Source organism: Mirounga leonina, unplaced genomic scaffold, assembly GCF_011800145.1.
Source record: "Mirounga leonina isolate KUSES-001 unplaced genomic scaffold, KU_Mleo_1.0 Mir_101595, whole genome shotgun sequence".
Taxonomy (NCBI): domain Eukaryota; kingdom Metazoa; phylum Chordata; class Mammalia; order Carnivora; family Phocidae; genus Mirounga; species Mirounga leonina.
In genome coordinates this window covers 16,088,913-16,111,042 of record NW_023270158.1, presented here as the reverse complement: position 1 = coordinate 16,111,042, position 22,130 = coordinate 16,088,913, and the positions used below count along the sequence as shown (strand labels likewise).

At 43.1% G+C, this 22,130-nt stretch overlaps 1 protein-coding gene across 1 annotated transcript; it reads left to right on the top strand.

The window, feature by feature from the left end:
• The first annotated feature begins 5,565 nt into the window (after positions 1 to 5,565).
• Positions 5,566 to 6,384, top strand: LOC118006259 (ferritin heavy chain-like). Its single transcript, XM_034998883.1, has one exon. The coding sequence runs from the start codon at positions 5,655 to 5,657 to the stop codon at positions 6,222 to 6,224; it is 570 nt and encodes a 189-aa protein (XP_034854774.1). The 5' UTR covers positions 5,566 to 5,654; the 3' UTR covers positions 6,225 to 6,384.
• The last annotated feature ends 15,746 nt before the right edge of the window (positions 6,385 to 22,130 follow it).

The following is a 22,130-nucleotide window of genomic DNA, read 5'->3' as shown; positions in this document are numbered from 1 at the left end:
TTTAATCATAAAGGGAACAATCCAACAAAAAGATATAACAACCGTAAATATTTATGCACCCAACATAGGAGCACCCAAATTTATAAGCAGCTAATAACAAACATAAAGGAAGTAATTGATAGTAACACAATAATATTAGGGGACTTTAACACCCAGCTTACATCAATGGATAGATCATCCAAACAGAAAATTAACAAGGAAACAGTGACTTTGAATGACACATTGGGCCAGATGAATCTAACAGATATATTCAGAACATTCCACCTTAAAAACAGCAGGATACACATTCTTTTCAAGTGCACATGGAACATTCTCCAGAATAGATCACATATTAGGTCACAAAACAAATCTCAATAAATGAAAAAAGACTGAGGTCATTCCATGCATCTGTTCCAACCACAATTCTATGAAACTAGAAGTCAAACACAAGAAAAAAAATCCGGAAAGAATACAAATACATGGAGGTTAAATAGCATGCTACTAAACAACGAATGGGTCAACCAAGAAATTAAAGAGGAAATAAAAAAACTACATGAAGACAAATGAAAATGAAAATGCAATGGTCCAAAATCTTTGGGATGCAGAAAAACCTGTTCTGAAAGGGAAGTTTACAGCAATACAGGCCTATCTCAAGAAGCAAGAAGAATCTCAAATAAACAACCCAATCTTATACCTAAAGGAGCCAGACAAAGAAGAACAAACAAACCCCAAAAACAGTAGAAGAAAGGAAATAATAAAGATTAGAGCAGAATAAACAAAACAGAAACCAAAAAACCAACAGAACAGATCAATGAAACCAGGAACTGGTTCTTTGAAAAGATAAACAAAATTGATAAAACTTTAGTCAAACTCATTAAAAGAGAGAGAGAGGGGACTAAAATAAACAAAATCAGATGAAAGATGAGAAATAAGAACTGACACCACAGCACCACAGAAATACAAAGGATTATGAAAAATTATATGCCAACAAAGTGGACACCTAGAAGAAATGGATGAATTTCTAGAAACATACAACCTCCCAAAACTGAATCAGGAAGAAATAGAAAATTTGAACAGACCAATTACTAGCAATGAAACTGAGTCAGTAACCAAAAACTTCCCAAGAAACAAAAGTCCAGGACCAAATGACATCACAGGTGAATTCTACCAAACATTCAAAGAAGAGTTAATACCTATTCTTCTCAAACTATTCCAAAAAATAGAAGAGGTAGGAAAGCTTCCAAATTCATTCTATGAGGCCAGCATTACTCTGATACCAAAACCACATAAAGACATCACAAAACAATAGAACTGCAGACCAATATTTCTGATGAATATAAATGCAAAAATCCTCAACAAAATATTAGCAAACTGAATGCAACAATACATTTTAAAAAATCATTTACGGGACACCTGTCTTCGGTAGCTCAGTTGGTTAAGTGTCTAGCTCTTGGTTTTGGCTCAGGTCATGATCTCACAAGCCCTGCTCAGCACAGAGTCTGCCTGAGATTCTCTCTCTCCCTCTCCTCTGCCCCACTCCTCTCAAATAAATAAACAAATCTTTTTTTTTTTTAAAGATTTTATTTATTTATTTGACAGAGAGACAGCGAGAGCAGGAACACAGCAGGGGGAGTGGGAGAAGCAGGCTTCCCGCAGAGCAGGGAGCCCAATGCAGGGCTTGATCCCAGGACCCTGGGATCATGACCTGAGCTGAAGGCAGACGCTTAACGACTGAGCTACCCAGGCGCCCCCAAATTTTTAAAAAAAAATCATTCACCCCATCAAATGGGATTTTTTCCTGGGATGTAAGGGTGTTTCAATATTCACAAATTAATCAATGTGATACATCACATCAACATGAGAAATGATAAAAACTATATGATCATTTCAATAGATGGAGAAAAAAATTTAATAAAGTATACAAACCATTCATGATAGTAGCCCTCAACAAAGTAGGTTTAGAGGGAACATACCTCAACATAATAAAGGTCATATATGAAAAACCCACACAGCTAACATCATATTCAGTGGTGAAAAGCCAAGAGCTTTTCTTCTAAGATCAGAAACAAGACAAGGATGTCCACTCTCACCACTTTTATTCAACATAGTACTGGAACTCCACCAAAAAACTACTAGAAATGATAAATGAATTTAGTAAGGTCACAGGATATAAAATCAATATAAAGAAATCTATTGCATTCCTATACACTACTAATGAAGTACCAGAAATAGAAATTAAGAAAATAATCCCATTTACAACTGCACCAAAAAGAATAAAATACCCAGAAATAACGTAACCAAGGAGATGAAAGATGTGTACTCTGAAAACTATAAAACACTGATGAAAGAAATCAGAGACAAGAGGTGCCTGCATGGCTCGGTTGGTTAAGCATCCAACTCTTGATTTCAACTCAGATCTTGATCTCAGGATCCTGAGCTCAAGCCCCACGTTGGGCTCCACTCTGGGTATGGAGCCTACATAAAAAAAAGAAAGAAAGAAATCAGAGACAACACAAACAAATGGAAAGATATTCCATGCTAATGGATTAGAAGGACAAATAGTGTTAAAATGTCCATACAACCCAAAGCAATCTACAGATTTAATGCCATCCCTGTCAAAATACCAACAGGATTTTTCACAGAACTAGAACAAACAATCCTAAAGTTTGTATGGAACCACAAAAGACCCCAAATAGCCAAAGAAATCTTGAAATAGAAGAACAAAACTGGAGGTATTACAATCTCAGATTTCAAGATATACTACAAAGCTATAGTAATCAAAACAGTGTGGTACTGGCACAAAAACAGACATATAGATCAATGGAACAGAATAGACAGCCCAGAAATAAACCCATGATTATATGGGCAATTAATTCTTCGAAAAAGAAAACAAGAATATGTGATGGGAAAAAGACAGTCTCTTCAACAAATGGTGCTGGGAAAACTAGTCAGCTACATGCAAAAGAATGAAACTGGACCACTTTTTTATACCTTGCACAAAAATAAACTCAAAATGGATTAAAGACCTAAATGTGAGACCTGAAACCACAAAAATCCCAGAGAGGAGAACAGGCAGTAATTTCTCTGACATTGGACATGGCAACATTTTTCTTGATATGTCTCTTGACGGAAGGGAAACCAGAACAAAAACAAACTATTGGGACGACATCAAAATAAAAAGCAGAGCAAAGGAAACAATCAGCAAAACTAAAAGACAACCTACTAAACTGGAGAAGATATTTGCAAATGACATATCTGATAAAGGGTTAGTATCCAAAATATATAAAGAACATATACAACTCAACACCAAAAAACCCCACATAATCCAATTAAGAAATGGGCAGAAGACAGGGACAGACATTTTTCCAAAGAAGATATATAGATGGCCAAAAGACACATGAAAAGATACTCAACATCAGTGATCATCAGGTTAAAACAAATCAAAACCACAATGAGATACCACCTCACACCTGTCAGAATGGCTAAAATCAAGAATACAAGAAACAACAGGTGTTAGTGAGGATGTGGAGAAAGGGGAAACCTCTTGCATTGTTGGTGGGAATGCAAACTGGTGCAGCCACTCTGGAAAACACAATGGAGGTTCTTCAAAAAGTTAAAAATAGAACTACCCTATGAACTACCCTACCCTTGCACTACTAAGTATTTACTCAAAGAATACAAAAATACTAATGCAAAGGAATACCTGCACGCCAATGTTTAGAGCAACATTATCTACAATAGCCAAATTATGGAAACAGCCCATCTCCATTAATTGATGAATGGATAAAGAAGATGTGATACACACACACATACACACACACACAAATATTACTCAGCCATAAAAAAGAATGAAATCCTGCCATTTGCAACAACATGGATGGATCTAGAGGGTATGATGCTAAGCAAAATAAGTCAGTCGGGGAAAGACAAATACCATATGATTTCACTCATATGTGGAATTTAGGAAACAAAACAAATGAAAAAAGGGGGAAAAAAAGAGACAAACCAAAAAGCAGACTCTGAACTATAGAGAACAAATAGATGGTTACCAGAGGGGAGGTGGTTGGGGGGATGGGTGAAATAGGTGATGAGGATTAAGAGTACACTTAATCATGATGAGCACTGAGTAATGTATAGAATTGTTGAACCACAATATTGTACACCTGAAACTAATATAACAGTGTATGGTAGCCATGCTGGAATTAGCATTTAAAAAAAGAAAAGAGAAAAAGAAGATATACAAATGGCCAATAAGTACATACAAAGATGCTCAACATGCACTGGAGAAATGCAAATCAAAACCACAATGTGATACTACTTTGCATCCACTAAGATGAGTAAAATTTTAAAAAGACACAACAGTGTTGGCACCTTCACACATCGTTGGTGGAAATGTAAAATGGTATAGCCATTTTGGAAAATATTTGCCAGTTCCTCAAAATATTAAACATAAAGTTGTCATATGACCTAGCAATTCTACTCCCAGGTATAGTCCCAAGAAAATAAAAATATTTCTACACAAATCCCTACAAACAAATATTCATAGCAACACTCTTCATACCCACAAAATGGAAACAACCCAAATGTCCATCAACTGATGAAAGGATAAATAAAATGTGGCTTATAGATATTGTGGAATACTATTCAGCAATTAAAAAAGGAAGATTAGGAACATTATGCTAAGTAAAGAAATCAGATACAAAAGGTCACATACTGCATGATTCCACTTATTTGAAATGTCCAGAATAGGCAAATCTATAGAGACAGAAAATAGATGAGTGGTAGCCAGGTCTGGGAAGTGACTGCTTATAGGTAGCCATTTTCATTTTGGCGTGATGAAAATGTGAAATTAGAACACTATGAATATACTAAAAACCAAGCAAATGTTCACTTTCAAAAGTTGAATTTTATAGTGTATGAATTGTATCTCAATAGAGTTATTTTATTCTTCTTTTTTCGGGGGGGGGGGGAGGGACAGAGCAAGAGGAAGAGAGAATCCTAAGCAGGCTCCATGCCCTGCACAGAGTCGGACCTCACAACCCTGAGATCACAACCTGAGCCGAAATCGAGTCGGGTGCTTAACTAACTGAGCCACCCAGGCACCCCTAGAATTGTTATTTTAAAAAATGGCCTCAAGACACCCTGCACCAGGATGCCTGGGTGGCCCAGTTGGTTAAGTGGGAGATTCTTGGTTTCTGCTCAGGTCCTGATCTCAGGGTGGTGAGACTGAGCCCCAGGTCGGGCTGGGCACTGAACACAGTCTGCTTAAGATTCTCTCTCCCTCCGGCCCTCACCACCAACCCCACTCCCACCCCCCCACACCCCGCTCCCCCCCCCCTCACAATCTCTCAAAAAAAAAAAAATTTTAAAAAAAAAAAAAAAAAAAGACGCTCAGAATTGCCCTGGGCCTCCTGCCTCACGCAGACTCAGACGGAACGTTGAATGTGGCGCCATCCCTCGCCCCGCCCCTAGCCCGCCCCTGCTTGCGTGACCACGCCCCCTCGCCTAACGGATCCAACGTCCCAACTCCGGAGTAACGGACCTCATTCCAGCGCCATCACAGAGACCCGCGCAAGGGTTTTCTCTTCGCCTAGCCTGAAAACACACCGCGGACCCGTCGCCACCGCCTTTGGCCGCACAGCCCTCGCTTCCGCGCCGTCCTTGCCTTCGCCTCGATGCCCGGGCCGGCAGCCATGGCCACCGCGCCGCTCTCCCAAGTGCGCCAGAACTACCACCCCGACTGCGAGGCCGCCATCAACAGCCAGATCAACCTGGAGCTCTACGCCTCCTGCGTGTACCTGTCCATGGCCTGCTACTTCGACCGCGACGACGTGGCCTTGAAGAACTTCGCCCAGTTCTTCCTGCGCCAGGCCCGCGAGGAGACCGAGCACGCCGAGAAGCTGATGCAGCTGCAGAACCAGCGCGGCGGCCGCCTCCGCCTGCGCGACGTCAAGAAGCCGGACCGCGACGACTGGGAGAGCGGCCTGAGGGCCATGGAGTGCGCCCTGCACCTGGAGAAGAGCGTGAACCAGTGCCTGCTCGACCTGCACCAGCTGGCCGCCGCCAAGAACGACGCCCACCTGCGCGACTTCCTGGAGCGCCACTACCTGCACGAGCAAGTCCAGTCCATCAAAGAGCTGGGGGGCTATGTCACCAGCCTGCGCAGGATGCGGGCTCCCGAAGACGGCATGGCGGAGTACCTCTTTGACAAGCTCACCCTGGGCGACGGCGACGAAAAGAACTGAGGTGGGACTGTGCCCCGACAGCCCAGGGTGCGTGGCGACTTTCCCTGATCACCATGCCGAGCACGCATACTGCAGCATCGCCTTTGCGAAACGTTCCAGTTTTTTTCTTCCAGTTCTGCCATAAATAAAGTTAATTTGGTTTCAATAAAGTTATTTGGTTCTTAAATAAATAAAGGTCTCTGGTTGATTCATGTGTGCAAATGGCTCACCTTTTAAGTTTTTAAACAGGTATCCAGGAGTCTCTCCATCCGTCCAACCCCATCCACATGCAGCTCAGGAGATGGAGGGGGGGAGGTATCCCATGGGACCCTGGAACGCACAAATCAATATTCCTCTGATAAACCATGTGAGGGTGGGGTGGGGTGGAGTGACCTGAGGTGGGTGGTCTGGGGCCCTGGTGTCTGTGGGTGCATATGTATGATGAAAGTATAAAAAAACATGGTCTAGAATTCATCATAGTAGTTGCCCCTGGGGAAGAAAGGCAGGGAGTGGGATTGCACAAAGGATCCACCCTGGGCTACAGTGATAATGAGAAGTGACCCTTAGGCTAAGTTCCCCATGGACATGGGTGTGACAAGTAAAGTAATGGCGCTTGGCAAATCCAAGTCCTTTTATTTACAGTATTGTCTTTTATTTTTATAAGACCCTCAGGAAGTAAGAAGGGCAGGTGCTATGACCATGTCTTAACAAGTGAGAAAAAAGGAGGCCACACAAATAAAAAGTTCCGGAATGTGGGGCGCCTGGGTGGCTCAGTTGGTTAAGCGACTGCCTTCGGCTCAGGTCATGATCCCAGGGTCCTGGGATCGAGCCCCGCATCGGGCTCCCTGCTCGGCGGGAAGCCTGCTTCTCCCTCTCCCACTCCCCCTGCTTGTGTTCCCTCTCTCACTGTATCTCTCTCTGTCAAATAAATAAATAAAATCTTTAAAAAAAAAAAAAAGTTCCGGAATGTGGACATGAACATAGATCTGCTGATGCCATGTTCCATTTTGTTATTGTTGTTGCCCCACAGGTATATCAATGGGTTAAGCAAGACTTTGTGGGGAGACTGGAAATCCAGCCAGATAACCAGACCTGGAAGGGAGGGAAATCCCCAACACTCGTAATGACAGCCCTGATCACCGGAGTCTCTCCCCTAATTACAGGTGTGCCTTCCAGCCTAGGATGGGGCTGGCTTCTAAACCTCAGCCAAATCCTTCTCTGACAGGAGTCTTGAGAGCTCACAACAGAATGTATGAGAGGAAGGATCCCTCACAGGAAGGCAGGCAGCACCTGGACACCTGAGTCCCTCTGTCCAGGCTCAGCCCACCCCCACCCCCCCAGGCAGCCACGCCATTACCTGAGGTGGCAGGGAAGACCTGGGAAGACCTCAGGCCTGGAAGTCCCCACGGAGCGTACTCTCCGCCCACGTGGCTTCGCTCTCAGTGGCTTCTCTTCAGGCACAAGAGGAGGCTGCAAAACACACATATTGTGCCTGCAAACCCAGCTCAGCCGGACAGAGATGCCTGGTATCCCAGCCAGCCACAGGGTACTGGAATCTAAGTACCAAACCGTCACCTGTTGTGGTCTCCGCCCTGGGCTCTAAAGCTGACTCTAGTCTGGTTCAGTCTTGGCTGCTGGGTCTCCTCTTTATCCCATCTTTCCCTTTCCTGTGATTCAGAGGGACTCCGCCGGATAACGCAGAGGAGTCTGCTTAGATCTACATCCTTTTATTTTACCTGGAAAAGGATTTCCTCACCCGCGAGACTCAGAATTGTGATTACACTCGAGCGCCTACTACAGGCTGCTGCTTGTAATGTCACATTTCACAGCTTTTCTTTAAGAATCCCTGGCAGGGGAGTCTAGACAGTGGCAACTCAATTGCTGCTCTCCTTCTTGCTCCTCAAGACAAAAGGAATGTTCGAAATCCCCTCCTTTAGGTTCAGTTTTGGAGTCCACCAACAGCCTTTTGAATAGGTGGGGCAGTGGCGGAACCAAGTGAGAATTCAGACTGATGAAGCTGGCCCCGTCGCTCCTTCCAGATGTCTTAACTTTGTCCATCATTCCCACCTTCCTCTGCATTCCCACCCTCCTCTGCCACGTACCCCTCAAAAGGAGTGAGCAAACTTTTCTGGCTGTGCCGCCTTCCCGCACACTCACAGCCATCCCAACCCCTCGATAACCTGCCCTTCGGCACATCTGAGTGAGTTGTGACTTGGTCGTCCAGCCCTGGAAAATACCACCGCCTCCCCAGACGCACAGCTGGGTGCTTGTCAGTCAGTGGCCATGCTCTGTTGCTTCGAGGAACGATGTCGGAAATAGTCGCTGTTGCTATGGGTACCAGGGTCTCAGGCGATGATAATATCAGGACAGACGGAGGGAAAAATGATAAAATTGATAATTTCATCGCAGGCTCAAACACGGATTCAAATTAACAGTGTTGAATAATTTACCTCTGGGGACAAAAATCCTCACTGTATCACAAAAGGCAACTTTTTTTTTTTTTTAAAGATTTTATTTATTTATTTGAGACAGAGAGAATGAGAGACAGAGAGCATGAGAGGGAGGAGGGTCAGAGGGAGAAGCAGACTCCCTGCCGAGCAGGAAGCCCGATGCGGGACTCCATCCAGGGACTCCAGGATCATGACCTGAGCTGAAGGCAGTCGCTTAACCAAGCCACCCAGGCGCCCAAAAGGCAACTTCTTAATAGATGGTTGTTACTGACAACTTGTGCTTCATTTTCCAGGAAAAGGAACCGTATTTTTTCCCATCAGAAATGTGTGACAAGAAGTACAAAGCACCCATTAATTTCTTCTGAATCTTCTCTACTCTTGAAATTTGTTCTACATTTCTGATTTTTAAATTCTCCTTCAATTTTTTTTCACTTGTCAGCAATTTTGGTTTCTTTTTGCAAGCCCAAGAGACATATTTAATCAAATATTCAGTCGTGAAAGGCATTATCATTAATCTTGGAACTGATACTATGCTTCAGAGTTTAAAATAATGACCATTTTTATTACAAATCGTTTTCCTGCAGTCCTGAGTTCCAATTCAGAGGGGTATTGATGGAGAATTTGCTTCAGGAAGGATGAAGCAAAGGGTGAAATTAGGGGAATTAGCATAGTGTTAGAAGACCTAAAAGGTAAAGAAAAGAAAATTATGCCTTGATTGATTAGTCGAGGAGGACGTAAGAGTGGACTAAGTTACAGTGAGAAAGCAAAGTAATAATGGCTAACATACGTTTGAGAGTCTTATCTGGGACGCCTGGGTGGCTCAGTTGGTTAAGCGTCTGCCTTCGGCTCAGGTCATGACCCCAGGGTCCTGGGATCGAGCCCCACTTGGCAGGAAGCCTGCTTCTCCCTCTGCCTGTGGCTCTCCCTGCTTGTGCTCTCTCCCTCTCTCTCTCTGTCCCTGACAAATAAATAAATACAAGCTTTAAAAAAAAAAAAAATCTCCAAGTTTGGATTGCATTCGGTTATGAGTAACAAAGCTCAGAAAACTGTAGCTTTAAAAAGATAGGGTTTCTGTCCTGTATGTAAACAAGCGTGGAGGAGAACAACAGTTCAGGCTGCTGTGGAAGCTCCTTCCATCTTATTTCACTGATTCCAAGAGGTGCATTTATTCACATTTTTCACATTTTAACATCTTTGAAATTGGGATGAGTCTTACAATCACTGTTGGCCATAGCTGTCACTTGACAGAGTGGCATCATAGGCTAGGAACAAAATCTTAGAGGCGTTAGGAAGAGTACTCTCAAGAAATGCTGCATCATCATTGGGGCACTTGGGGGGCTTGGTCAGTTGAGTGTCCGGCTCTTGGTTTCGGCTCAGGTCATGATCTCGTGGTCGTGAGATCAAGCCCCTCGTCAGGCTGCATGCTTGGTTGGGAGTCTGCTTGTCCCTTCCCCACACCCCCAACTCATGCTCATTCTCTCTCTCTCTCAAATAAATGAAATCTTAAAAAAAAAAAAAAAAAAGAAATGCTGCATCGCCAACACTTTTTTTTTTAAAGCCTTTTTTTTTTTTTTAAGATTTTATTTATTTATTTGACAGAGAGAGAGATAGCGAGAGCAGGAACACAAGCAGGGGGAGTGGGAGAGGGAGAAGCAGGCTTCCCGCTGAGCAGGGAGCCCGATGCGGGGCTCGATCCCAGGACCCTGGGATCATGACCTGAGCTGAAGGCAGATGCTTAACGACTGAGCCACCCAGGCGCCCTGCATTGCCAACACTCTTGATGGCACAGAGGATGACAGTAAGAGACATGAATGACTCTGAGTACAAAAGTGATTTAGAAGAGTTCAAATTTGGTTTTTTAAATCATTTTTTTATTCTAGCTTTATTGAGATATTAATGACATAACATCGTGTAAGTTTAAGGCGTATAACGTGATGACTCGATACACATATATATTGTAAAATGATCACCACAATAAGGTTAATTAACATCTCCATCCCTTCTCTGTGAGTGCAGGGTGAGATCATTTAAGATGTAGTCTCTCAGTAACTTTCAAGTATACAATACAGTATTGTTAACTATAGTCACCACACTGTATATTAGATCCCCATGACTTATTCATCTTATAACTGGAAGTTTGTGCCCTTTGACCAACATCTCCTCATTTCCCCCACCATCAATCCCTCGCAACCACCATTCTACTCTGTTTCTGTAAGTTCAGATTTTTAGGTTCCACATATGAGTGAGATCATACAGTATTTGTCTTTTCTGTCTGACTCATTTCACTTAGCATAATACCCTCAAGGTCCTTCCAAGTTGCTGCAAATGGCAGGATTTCCTTCTTTTTTCCATTGTACATATATTTTTTCTTTATGTATGCATCTGTCAGTGGCCACTTGGGTTGTTTCCATGTCTTGGCTACTGTGAATAATGCTGCAATGAACAGGCAGATATCTTAGAAGAGTTGAAATTTGAATCTAAAGTTCTGGCTGTACCTTACATAATTAATTTAGCACATAGTTTCCTTTTTGTGTGTATGCACAACAGTTATCTAATGACAAAAAAACTATGTCTCAATAAATGTAAAAGAGATCTTTTAATAAATATAAATTGGAAAATCTAAGGAAAGTCTAATGGATAAGAAAAAAAAATCTGTCCTAATTTGATAGCATTTTCCTCTTTCTTGGTGGTACGTAAAATAATGGTGTGCCCTAAAATTGATACGCTTGATTCAGTAAAATATATTCTGTTGTTGTTCTATGGTACAAGGCTTCTAGTCTTGTTTATCTCACATTCCAACAACAGAGCTCCAACCATTACATCAGCACACCAGGAAGAAAACATATGTCAGATCTGTTTGTGGCTGCAAAGGGAGAGTGGCCTTCAGAGAAAGAAATTTCGAGAAGAAGAAAATGCCCAACTTGTCTAAGATGTTAAGAAGAGAAGTGGAGACCTGCAGGTGGCAGGAAGATGGAGAACACGATCATAATCATAATCATTATGGTCCAACTATAAAGGTGTTAAGGTTGGCAGAAAGACATGCTCTGTCCAGGAGGATTCCACATATTAAAAAAAAAAAAGACGAACAAAGCAACTTTAACACCAAAGAAAAATAAAATGTTTGCTTCCCCCACTTTCCCCCACCCACCACTCGTTCTTCAAAGTATGTGGATGTGGATGGAAAACCGAGAATAAAGAAATGAAGGAAAGAATATCCTATTGATTAAAAAGCCATGATCTGGATCATTCTCTGGGGGATGGTTAGCTTTAAGCCGAACCTTCTAAGACGAGGAGGGGCTGGCCTGACAGATGTGAAGGCAAAAACAACATGAGACAGACTTCCAAATTCGGGCCTGCTGGAACTGAAGCCAAAGGCCAGAGAAAGAGTCCATCTTGTGTGAAGGGAAGAAGTATAAGTCAAGGTGAGCTCATAAAAGATGAAGTATGGGGGACAGCTGAAAGGCAAGCGTGAAGGTGTCATGTTTAACTAGGAGGTCATCTGAGGCAACCACAGATTTGGATCTGGGCTTCAGGAGTGGGCTGCTCAATCCCTTCTTGGAGAAATCCTGGGACGATGAGGGTGCCCAGTGACAGACACTTGGGATGAGTATCAAAACATGAAACCTAATGATCCTGTGTTTGAAGAGGCAGGGAGAGTATTCTCTCAGATGAGGCGAGTGGCAGCAAAAAATTCTGGATAAGGTCTGGCTCTCCTTTTGCCTTTTATACCGGAGTTAGACTATTGTTTCAATTTGCTGCTTCGGAAGAGTACAAGTCCACAGAAGCACTAGAAGAACATCAAAGCCACTGGTGGTGCCAGCATGAGGGTTTTAGAGCAACATCAAAGAAATGCAGGGTTTGCACCCTTCCTCCCAGAGAAAGAACATCACACACAGCTCTGGCACTTTTTGCCTCTCTTGAAAAGCCATTCACTGTTTTTGTCAGACACTTGGAAGAAGGAAGGTTATCGGCAGCCCCTGACGCTTCCAAGATGCCAGGGCACCTTACCCAGCCAGTCGCTGCCAGGGCACGTGGGCGTGTCAAGACGGAATCCAGCAACAACAGTGAGCTTATACAGCATGGCATTTACCCATGTGATGACTCAGCTCACAAAACATGACCACCATCCCCAGACTTCCGCATCTCCGCATCTCTATAGACAGATGTGAAGAGGGGTCCCCTGGAAATTCCCCAGCCTCCACAACTGACGCCTTACCATCACTGTCTGCCTCGCGCTCGCAAGGTCTAATCTCAAACGGCCTTTATCTCGGTTTATGCTCCTCACCACAAGAACCACTTCGCCCACCCCTGTTTCTCAGAACACTCCTCGGCCTTCCCACACGAGTCCTCGTAAGGCTGGGCACTTCCCCTTTCTGTCCCCTTCTCTCAACTTCCCCCAACTCTTGAAATCCTTCCCTTGGGCTGTTTGGAAATCATGGGCCATTATCAGCAGGATCTCCCACTACATTCTCAACCTCTTTTCTGAACATTGTCTTCACCTTCTCGCTCCAGGGGCAGTCAGCAATGTCCCTAAGGACACTACTTCTGGGGCAGCCCCCCTGAGTCATGGTCACTCCCCCCCACACACACACACACAGTACCACTGAGCCTGAAAGTAAGGCAGGTGTCCTCCTCCTTCCTTGTTCACACTTCCAGGCCATTCTCCCTCTCATCCCTCTGCCCTTCAATGCCCCAGTTGAAGAATTGAATGCCATCACATCATGCCCCCACACTATCCCTTCTTATTATAGTTATCTAGGGACCCCTACCCAACGTTTCTTGACGGTCTTGCTCCTGGCTGATGGCAACCTTCCCCCATATTAGCCCCGTCCTAATTCCTGGTGATTTCAATATCCACATAGATGATCCTTCCACAACCTGGCCTCTTACTTTCTTGCTTCTTCTCCCACAATCTTATCCTCCAATCCAGTTAGCCATTCATTGCTATAGTCATAACATAGACCTTGTCATCTGAGGTAACTGTCCTCTTTCCATAATCTCTAATTCATGTATCAGACTCTCTGACCACCTCCTCTTTTTCTAGTTCATTCTCTCCAGTGTCCTGATGCCCAAAATCCTTTAACCCCTCTGGGAAATCCTATCAGTTGGTCCAACAACATTTTCACTGCCTCTCAACTCCTTGACCTCCTCTATTTTCTGAGGTTAAAGCCCACGGTAAATGACAATAATCATTCCCTTGTACTTATTTCCACTTCACCTGACCCTCTGGCTTTGTTGTACTTGCTTGGCAAAAATCCCTGACCTGGTTAAATTCCTTTCTCCCCTAGACCACACCTGCACCCATGTAACTGAATGTGGCTAGAGAAAAATCCAACCATCTTGACTGAATGCACTTAAATTTAATGAGTATGACTCTTAAGTGGTCCCTTGGTACCACCAGCCACCAAACTGTATTTCCCTATTCTACTATCTCTCTTACCCTCCCTGCCCATTATCCATAATTCTCTTTTGTATCCATTAACCTTGGCTACATAGCAAGCCATCCCAATAAATAATGTCTTAAAGCAGTAATTATTTTATTTGCTCATGATTTTGTGGGTCAGCAATTGGGTTGGAATCAGTTGGGTAGTTCCTCTGCTGGATTTGCTGGGTGTCACTCATGTGACTGTGGTCATCTGGTGACTTGAATGGGGCTGGTTCATCTTAAGATGGCAGTTAGTGCTTGCTATTGGATAGGTCACATGTCTCCAGCAGGCTAGCCTGAGCTTCCTCAAGTGGTGGTGGGAGAGTTCCCAGAAACAGGCATTTTTTAAGTCACAGTTTGCATCATATTTGCCAATGTCTTGTTAGCTATAGAAAATCACATGGCAAGCCCAGAATCGTGTAGGAGAAGAACGGCAAGGGGCTTATGCACTGGGATTTGTTACTGGAACAATCTATTACTTCCTCCAGCCTCTAACCACTCACACATCCTCCCAATCCTCACTCTCAGCTGGTAACCTTGCTTCCTATTTCACTGAACAAATAGAAACTATGAGAACATCCATAGACTCCCACCAACCACCATACCTTCCACCCACTAGCCTGTGGGCACATTTACTCAACTCTCTCTCTCCTCTTACCATGCCTCTGTCTAAAGCTAACCCCTCCATTTTTGCCCTGGAGCCCATCTCTTCTTGTCCACTAAAGGACTTTGCTTCTGTGTCTCATCTGGAGTTACTCATGCTGATGCAGTGATCTGGTGGCTTGAATGGGCTGCATGGTCTAAGACAGCCTCATTCTCTTTTCTGTATCATCATTTTCTCTCTCTTCACTGGATCATTCCCTACAGAATAAAACCATGATATCTTTTATCTTACTCTAAAATATTCCTCTAATGGGCACCTGGGTGGCTCAGTCAGTTAAGCGTCTGCCTTCAGCTCTGGTCATGATCCCAGGGTCCTGGGATCGAGTCCTACATCGGGCTCCCTCTTCAGTGGGGAGTCTGCTTCTCCCTCTGCTCCTCCCCCGGCTTGTGCTCTCTCTCGCTCACTCTGTCTCTCAAATAAATAAATAAAATCTTTTTTAAAAATAAAACAAAAAATAAAATAAAATATTCCTCTAATTACCCTCTGGCTACTGATTGGTTTCTCTGTTCTACTTCACAGCTTAGTTCCTTGAAAGCACTCTCCATACTCACAGACTTCATTTCCTCTCTTCCCAACTTCTCTTAAACCCATGCCTATCAGGCTTGCACGTCCATAACTCCACCAAAATGGACTTTGTCATAGTCTCCAATTTCCTCTGCACTGATCACTCTAAGGGTTAATTCTCAGCCCTCACCTGCCTTGAACACTTTCTTGAGCTGACTTTCAGGATATTTCACTCTCCTGGTTTTCTTTACACTTCTGTGGCCTCGGCTTCTCGGTTGCCTGCTCCTTTAGTGTTCAATTCCTCTTCATCATCTCCCTGACATCTTACTATTGGAATGTCCCAAGGCTCACTTCCTAAGGCTTTTCTCTTCGCTGTGTCTATGCACACCTTTGGCAATCTCATCAATCTCATGCATTTAAAATGCCCTCTCTGTGCTGATGATTCTGAATTTGTACCCCCAATCCAATCCTCTTCCCTGAACTTCAGACCCATGTACACAAATACCTACTCGAATGCCTAACAGACATCTTAAACTTAGTGTGCCACATTGAACTCCTTATATTTTTCCCAAAAACTTCTCTACCTACAATTTTCTCCAACACAAATTAATGGCATTTTCCAGGCTTTCAGGACAAAAGCCATGATGTCATCTTTAATTCCCTTCTTTCTCCTCTAGCCTACATCCAAACTATTAGTGCATCTTATTTAAAATATACCCAAATTCAGATCCCTCTCACAACTTCTATTGTTACCACCCATGCCCAGTCGACTGAACCTCCCACCCAGGTTACTGCAATAGACTCTTAACTGATCTCCCTGCTTCTGCCCTTGTACCCTAAAGTCTATTTTCAACATAGCAGCTAGACTGAGCTTTTAAAAACATAACTCAAATCATGTCACTCCTCTGCTACAATGGCCCTCACAGCTCTTACAATCTGCCTATCCTTTCCCTCTATCCTCTTTCTTTTGCACTAATATTTTTACTGTTCTCCTCCTTGTTCATTTGGCTCCAGTGACATTGCTCTATTAATAATTCCTAGAGTATCCCATGCATACTCCCTTGTTAGGGTTTTGTATCTGGTTTCCTCTGCCTGGAACACTGTAGCAGTTACCTTTTGCTGTGTAACAAACCAATCCAAAACGTGATGGCTTAAAATAACAATGATCGCTTTTCATGGTTCTCTGGGTTGACTGGACAGTTACTGGCTTAGCCAGCTTGGCTGAGGTTAGATGGTCTAGGAGAGGAGTTGGCAAGCTAACAACTGCTGACCAAATCTGGCCTGCCACCACCTCTTTTTGTAAATCAAGTTTTACCAGAGCACAACCATACCTATACGTTATGTATCTGTGACTGCTTTCATACTATAATAGCAGTGGCTTGATGTTGATAGGGCAATGGGGATGGCTTAGCCACATGTTTCTCATCATCCATCAGGGTAGCCCAGGCTCGTTTACATATGGTGGTCACAAGAGTTTCTGAGATCAGATGGATCATACCTGATATTGTCCCCTTGATCAAAGAAGGTCACATGGCTAATCCTAGAATCCATGTGGAAGGGCCTACCCAAAGATGTGACTGTAGGAATGGGAAATTTTGTGGTCATTTTTGCAAACAATCTACAATAAACATTATTCCTCCTTCATGACTTGTTGCCTTACCTCCTACAACTTGATGCCCAAATATCACTTTTCTGGAGAGCCTTCCTTGATGAACTCTTCTTCCTTATTTCCTATGCCCCTTTTTCTGCTTAATTTCCCTCCATAACATCTATCACTTCCTTACCTTACTTATTTTGCTCATTGTCTTCTCCTTCTAGAATATAAACTTCATGAAGTCAAGGATTTTTGTCTGTTTTGTCCATGGTTTTACCTCAGGTGCTTAGAACACTGCCTAGAACAGAGTAGGAAATCAAAAAATATTTTTTAAAAGATTTTATTTATTTATTTGACAGAGAGAGAGAGAGAATGAGCACAAGCAGGGGGAGTGGTGGGCAGAGGGAAAGGGAGAAGCAGGCTCCCCACAGAGCAGGGAACCTGATGCAGGGCTCGGTCCCAGGACCCTGGGATCATGACCTGAGCTGAAGGCAGGTGCTTAACCAACTGAGCCACGCAGGTGTCCCTCAAAAAATGTTTTTGACTGAATGAGTGAATGATCTGATGCTATTTAGGATTTGAAGAAAGAACAGTCCTTGCTGGCCATGACAGTGTTATTGATGTTTGGGTCCATAGCCCACCAGTTACTCTTCTCGGTGTAACACTACTAGTATTATGAAGCAGTAATGTATATTAAGCCCTTTGAAAACACCGAGAATTTAAGAACAGAATTACTATTGCTTTGCTTTTTATTCCTTGGATAAGTTTGGCCTTAACTCACTCAATAGGTAATAGTCACTAATTATTATATTTAACCCTCCTAAGTGGACCAGGGCACTGCAATTATCTATTTTGGCATAGTAATTTTTTAGAGGAGGGATTACTCCTAAGACAATGCTCCAATCGCATTGAACATACCCATACCCAACCATCTTGGGATTTTTTTTTTTCTGCCTGAAGAATTAAGTCCCCCCAGATTAGTATCCATTTTGCCTTTGAGGCATTATACACTCTCTATGGGTTTAGCTATGTCTTAGAAAAGGGTTACTGACATGAGGGGTGGGGGTATCTGGGTAGGAGCCAGAATGTGAAGTGTTTTCAGGACCAAGTTGTGGAGTGATTTGGCTGAGATAGAGGAGCCATATGATGCAATATAATAGAGCGGGAGTACGGCAAATGCATAGAAAATGCCATGTTTTGAATTATCACAAAACGTGATCAAGCCCCAGGTCCACCAGATGTCCACAAAAAGACATGAAAGTGGAATAGTCTGGCAATATATGAGCTTTTCTTATGCATTTTGGTTCTGCATTTATCCCTGTTACTGAATTACATATACTTTCTTTTTCATTCTAAATTCTGTATAGGTTTAAAAAACTGAAACTATTGTGCCAATTGATTTTTTTTATTTGAATAGTTTCATCGAGAGCAGAATTCTGGCTTCTTGGATTATTGATCTGCTATTATTTCTCTACCACACCACTTCCTCAGTGGTTATTTATACCTCATCTATAGCTCCCAGACATTAAAATGAAAGGTCTTGAAACTTATCGGAGAAGTTTAGAGGGAGAGCTTTCTATATCTTGTGAAATAGACAAGGTCACTGCTTAGTCAACCTTTCTTACAAAAGAGTTCAGTGATAACAGCCAAATTAGAGCCCTGGTCAACCGCAGCTGATGATGGGCTCTGTTGATGGGTGCCCTTGGCTAGACCTGAAAGCGATGTCCTGAAAAATGATTACACTTCTACTCAATAAGCCAAAGATGTATCCATTAAAGGCTGAGCAGGAAGGAGAAATAAAAGTGTAAATGTAACCTCTTGATCAGTTCACATATTTGACCTATTACTCTCAGTCATGATCTCTAGTGTATCTATCACACTTCTTCATGTGTGGGGGGTTATTCCAGTACAGTTTAGACACACAGAGTTTTTGATTGTTGAGGTCCTTATAATCTTAGAAAGATAAAGTTATGTCTGTAAACTAATGAATAATTCTTAAAAAGGCATGTACAGAAACTTAGAACTACATGATATTCATTCACTGAATAATTCTTTATGAGGACTTCATTGTGGTAAAGTTCTGTGGTAGATGCTAGGTGTTTTACCCTCAAGATGTTCATACTTTAGTTGGAGAACCAACATTAAAACTGATATTTGAGTGCTATGATGGAATTAAGGACACACAGAGAAATGGAATGTTAACTTGCTTTGAGAGTGGTAGGTGTTCTGAATGGAAGCATCCTCAGGTGTGATGATACCCAAATGGAATTTTGAAGACTGAAAAGGAGATGTTGAAGAGAAGAAACGGGAATACACTGCAGATACAGAGAGTGGTGTGGGCCACATCTGGCTTCCCATGTTTAGGGTCAAGGTGGAGGAGGATAAGGCAGAGAGTAAGGAAAGAGAAAAGAAGCTGGAAAGCTTCTGGAAAAGAAAGCTTCTGGAAAAGAAAAGCTTCTAGAAAGCTGCTGGAAAAGAAGCAGGAGAGATCAGAGAAAACCTGGCAGTTCAACCAATGAAGAAGAGAAGAGAGGGTGATGTTGAGAGATATGGAAGACAGGAAACTATAGTTCTTGGTGAATAGATTGGCAATAAAGGAAAGAAAAGGATTTTGAAGGACAGTGTTTGAATTTTTAGCTTTGGGCATCTGGGTATAGGATGACATCATTGTTAGAAAGAGGGAACCCAAGAGGAGGTATGGGGATGTTGACAGAAAGTAGGGATGCTTCTCAAGTTCAAGATGCCATGAGACATCGAGATGGAGCTGGAAATGGAATGAAATGTAGCAATTACATATTTAGACTACATGGAACTAAAGGTGAGGAGTGGAGATAGTCCAAGATGGTGGAGGAGTAGGAGACCTTAGTTTCGTCTGGTCCCAGGAATTCAGCTAGCTAGCTATCAAATCATTCTGAACACCTGTGAACTCAACCAGAGATCTAAGAAAAGATGAGCTGCAACTCTACAAATAGAAAAGCGACCACTTTCTGCAAGGTAGGAGGTGTGGAGAAGTGAATCTGAGGCAATATATGGGAAGATATACCGCAGGGGGAGGGAGCCTCCGTCAGCCGGCTACCAGAAAGTGATAGAGCAGTGAAGCACAAAATCAGAACTTACAGAAGTCTGCTCAAGTGAGGGACGTCCCTGCCTGAAAGGTTCTCAGGTGGAGAAGTGGGGAGGAATCCTAGGTGGGACACCGTGGTCTCAGGATCCCTGGGGTCACAGGAAGACTGGGGGTGCATGATTGTGGCAAAGTTCCCAGGCATCTGAGCAGGGAAGCCGGCTGCATTCAGCGAGCCTGGGAGTGGGCTTTCAACTTGGGATTGCCATGTACTGAGAACTGTGGCATAGTCGGGTAACTGCTCTTGGAGCAGGAGCCCAACTAACAGCAGAACCTGCAAGACACCCCCCCCTTCTCCCCCTCCTGGAATGGCATAGAAGCATGCTACAGGAGTCTGCATGGCTTGGAGACTTGAAACAGGGTCACATGCCTGAGATAGAAATGCTCGGTCACAGGCCAGATGAGCACGGAGTGAGACTGGAAACCAGGGAGACAGGAGTGATTGACTGCTTTTCTCTGAGGGCGCACTGAGGAGTAGGGCCCCGAGCTCTCAGCTCCAGGGCTGGAGATTCGGAGCCTGCCATTTCCATTCTCATCTTCTAAAGCTGCTCAGAAAGCCTTCAGGGAACAAAAGCCACATAGAGCAATCTAGAGCAATCCAGAGCAAATTACTTAGTCTGGCCCCCTGGCAAAGGTGGTGCAATTCCACCAGGGGCAAGAAACCTGAGATTCAGAGCAACCACCGCCCGCTCCCCCCCACCTCCCACCCCAGAAGATCAGCAAGAACATCTAGTCAAGACCAAGTTTACCAGTCATTGAGAACTGTAAAATTCCAGTGCTAGGGGAAAATAGTATATAGAATTCATGGTTTTTTCCCCACAATTCTTTAGTCTTTCAATTTTAATTTTTTTCTTTCCTTTTTCAACCAATTTCTTATTTTATCAACTCTTTTTTAATCTTTTTTTAATTTTCATTTTTACAGTTACATTCTATCTTTTCATTGTATTTAATTTTATTTTTGTACATATATAATTTTTCTTTATTTACAATTTTGGGATCTAGTTTTCTAACAAACAGACTAAAATACACACAGGATCTGGTGTATTTCTCTGTTCTGTTCACCTTCCTGATTATATTCTTTTTTTTTATTTTATTTTTTTCGGTTTTGGGTCTCTCCTGATTTGTTTAGTATATATGTCTCTGGGGTCATTGCTGCCATTTTAGTATTTCCTTCTCTCGTTCATCTATTCTTCTCTGGACAGAATGACAAGACAGAAAAACTCACTTCAAAAAGGAGAACAGGGGCACCTGGGTGGCTCAGTCGTTAAGCATCTGCCTTTGGCTCAGGTCATGATCCCAGGGTTCTGGAATCAAGCCCTGCATCAGGCTCCCTGCTCCGTGGGAAGTCTGCTTCTCCTTCTCCCACTCCCCCTGCTTGTGTTCCCTCTCTTGCTGCGTCTCTCTCTGTCAAATAAATAAATAAAATCTTAAAAAAAAAAAAAAGGAGAACAAGAGGCAGTACCGACTACCAGGAACCTAATCAGTATGGACATTAATGTCAGAACTCAAGTTCAGAACAATTATAAAGATACTAACTGTGCTTGAAAGCAGCAAAGAAGACACTAGAGAATCTCTTCCTGGAGAAATAAAATAACTAAAATCTAATCAAGTCAAAATCAAAAAGGTTATAATGAGATGCAATAAAAAATGGAGGCTCTAGGGGCACTTGGGTGGCTCAGTCATTAAGCGTCTGCCTTCAGCTCAGGTCATGATCCCTGGGACCTGGGATCGAGGTCCGCATCAGGCTCTCTTCTCAGCGGGGAGCCTGCTTCTCCCTCTCCCACTCCCCACGCTTGTGCTCCTTCTCTCGCTTTGTCTCTCTCTGCCAAATAAATAAATAAAATCTTTTTAAAAAATGGAGGCTCTAACTGCTAGGATAAATGAGGCAGAAGAGAGAATAGTGGTATAGAAGACAAAATGATGGAGAAAAAAGAAGCTGAGAGAGATAAACAACTCCTGGATCACAAGGGGAGAATTTGAGAGATAAGTGAAACCATAAAGCAAAACAATATTAGAATAATTGGGACCCCAGAAGAAGGGGGGGGCAGAAGGTATATTGGAGCATATTATAGCAGAGAACTTCCCTAATGTGGGGAAGGAAACAGGCATTCAAGTCCAGGAGGCAAAGAGAAGCCCCCTCAAAATCAATAAAAATAGGTCAACACCCTG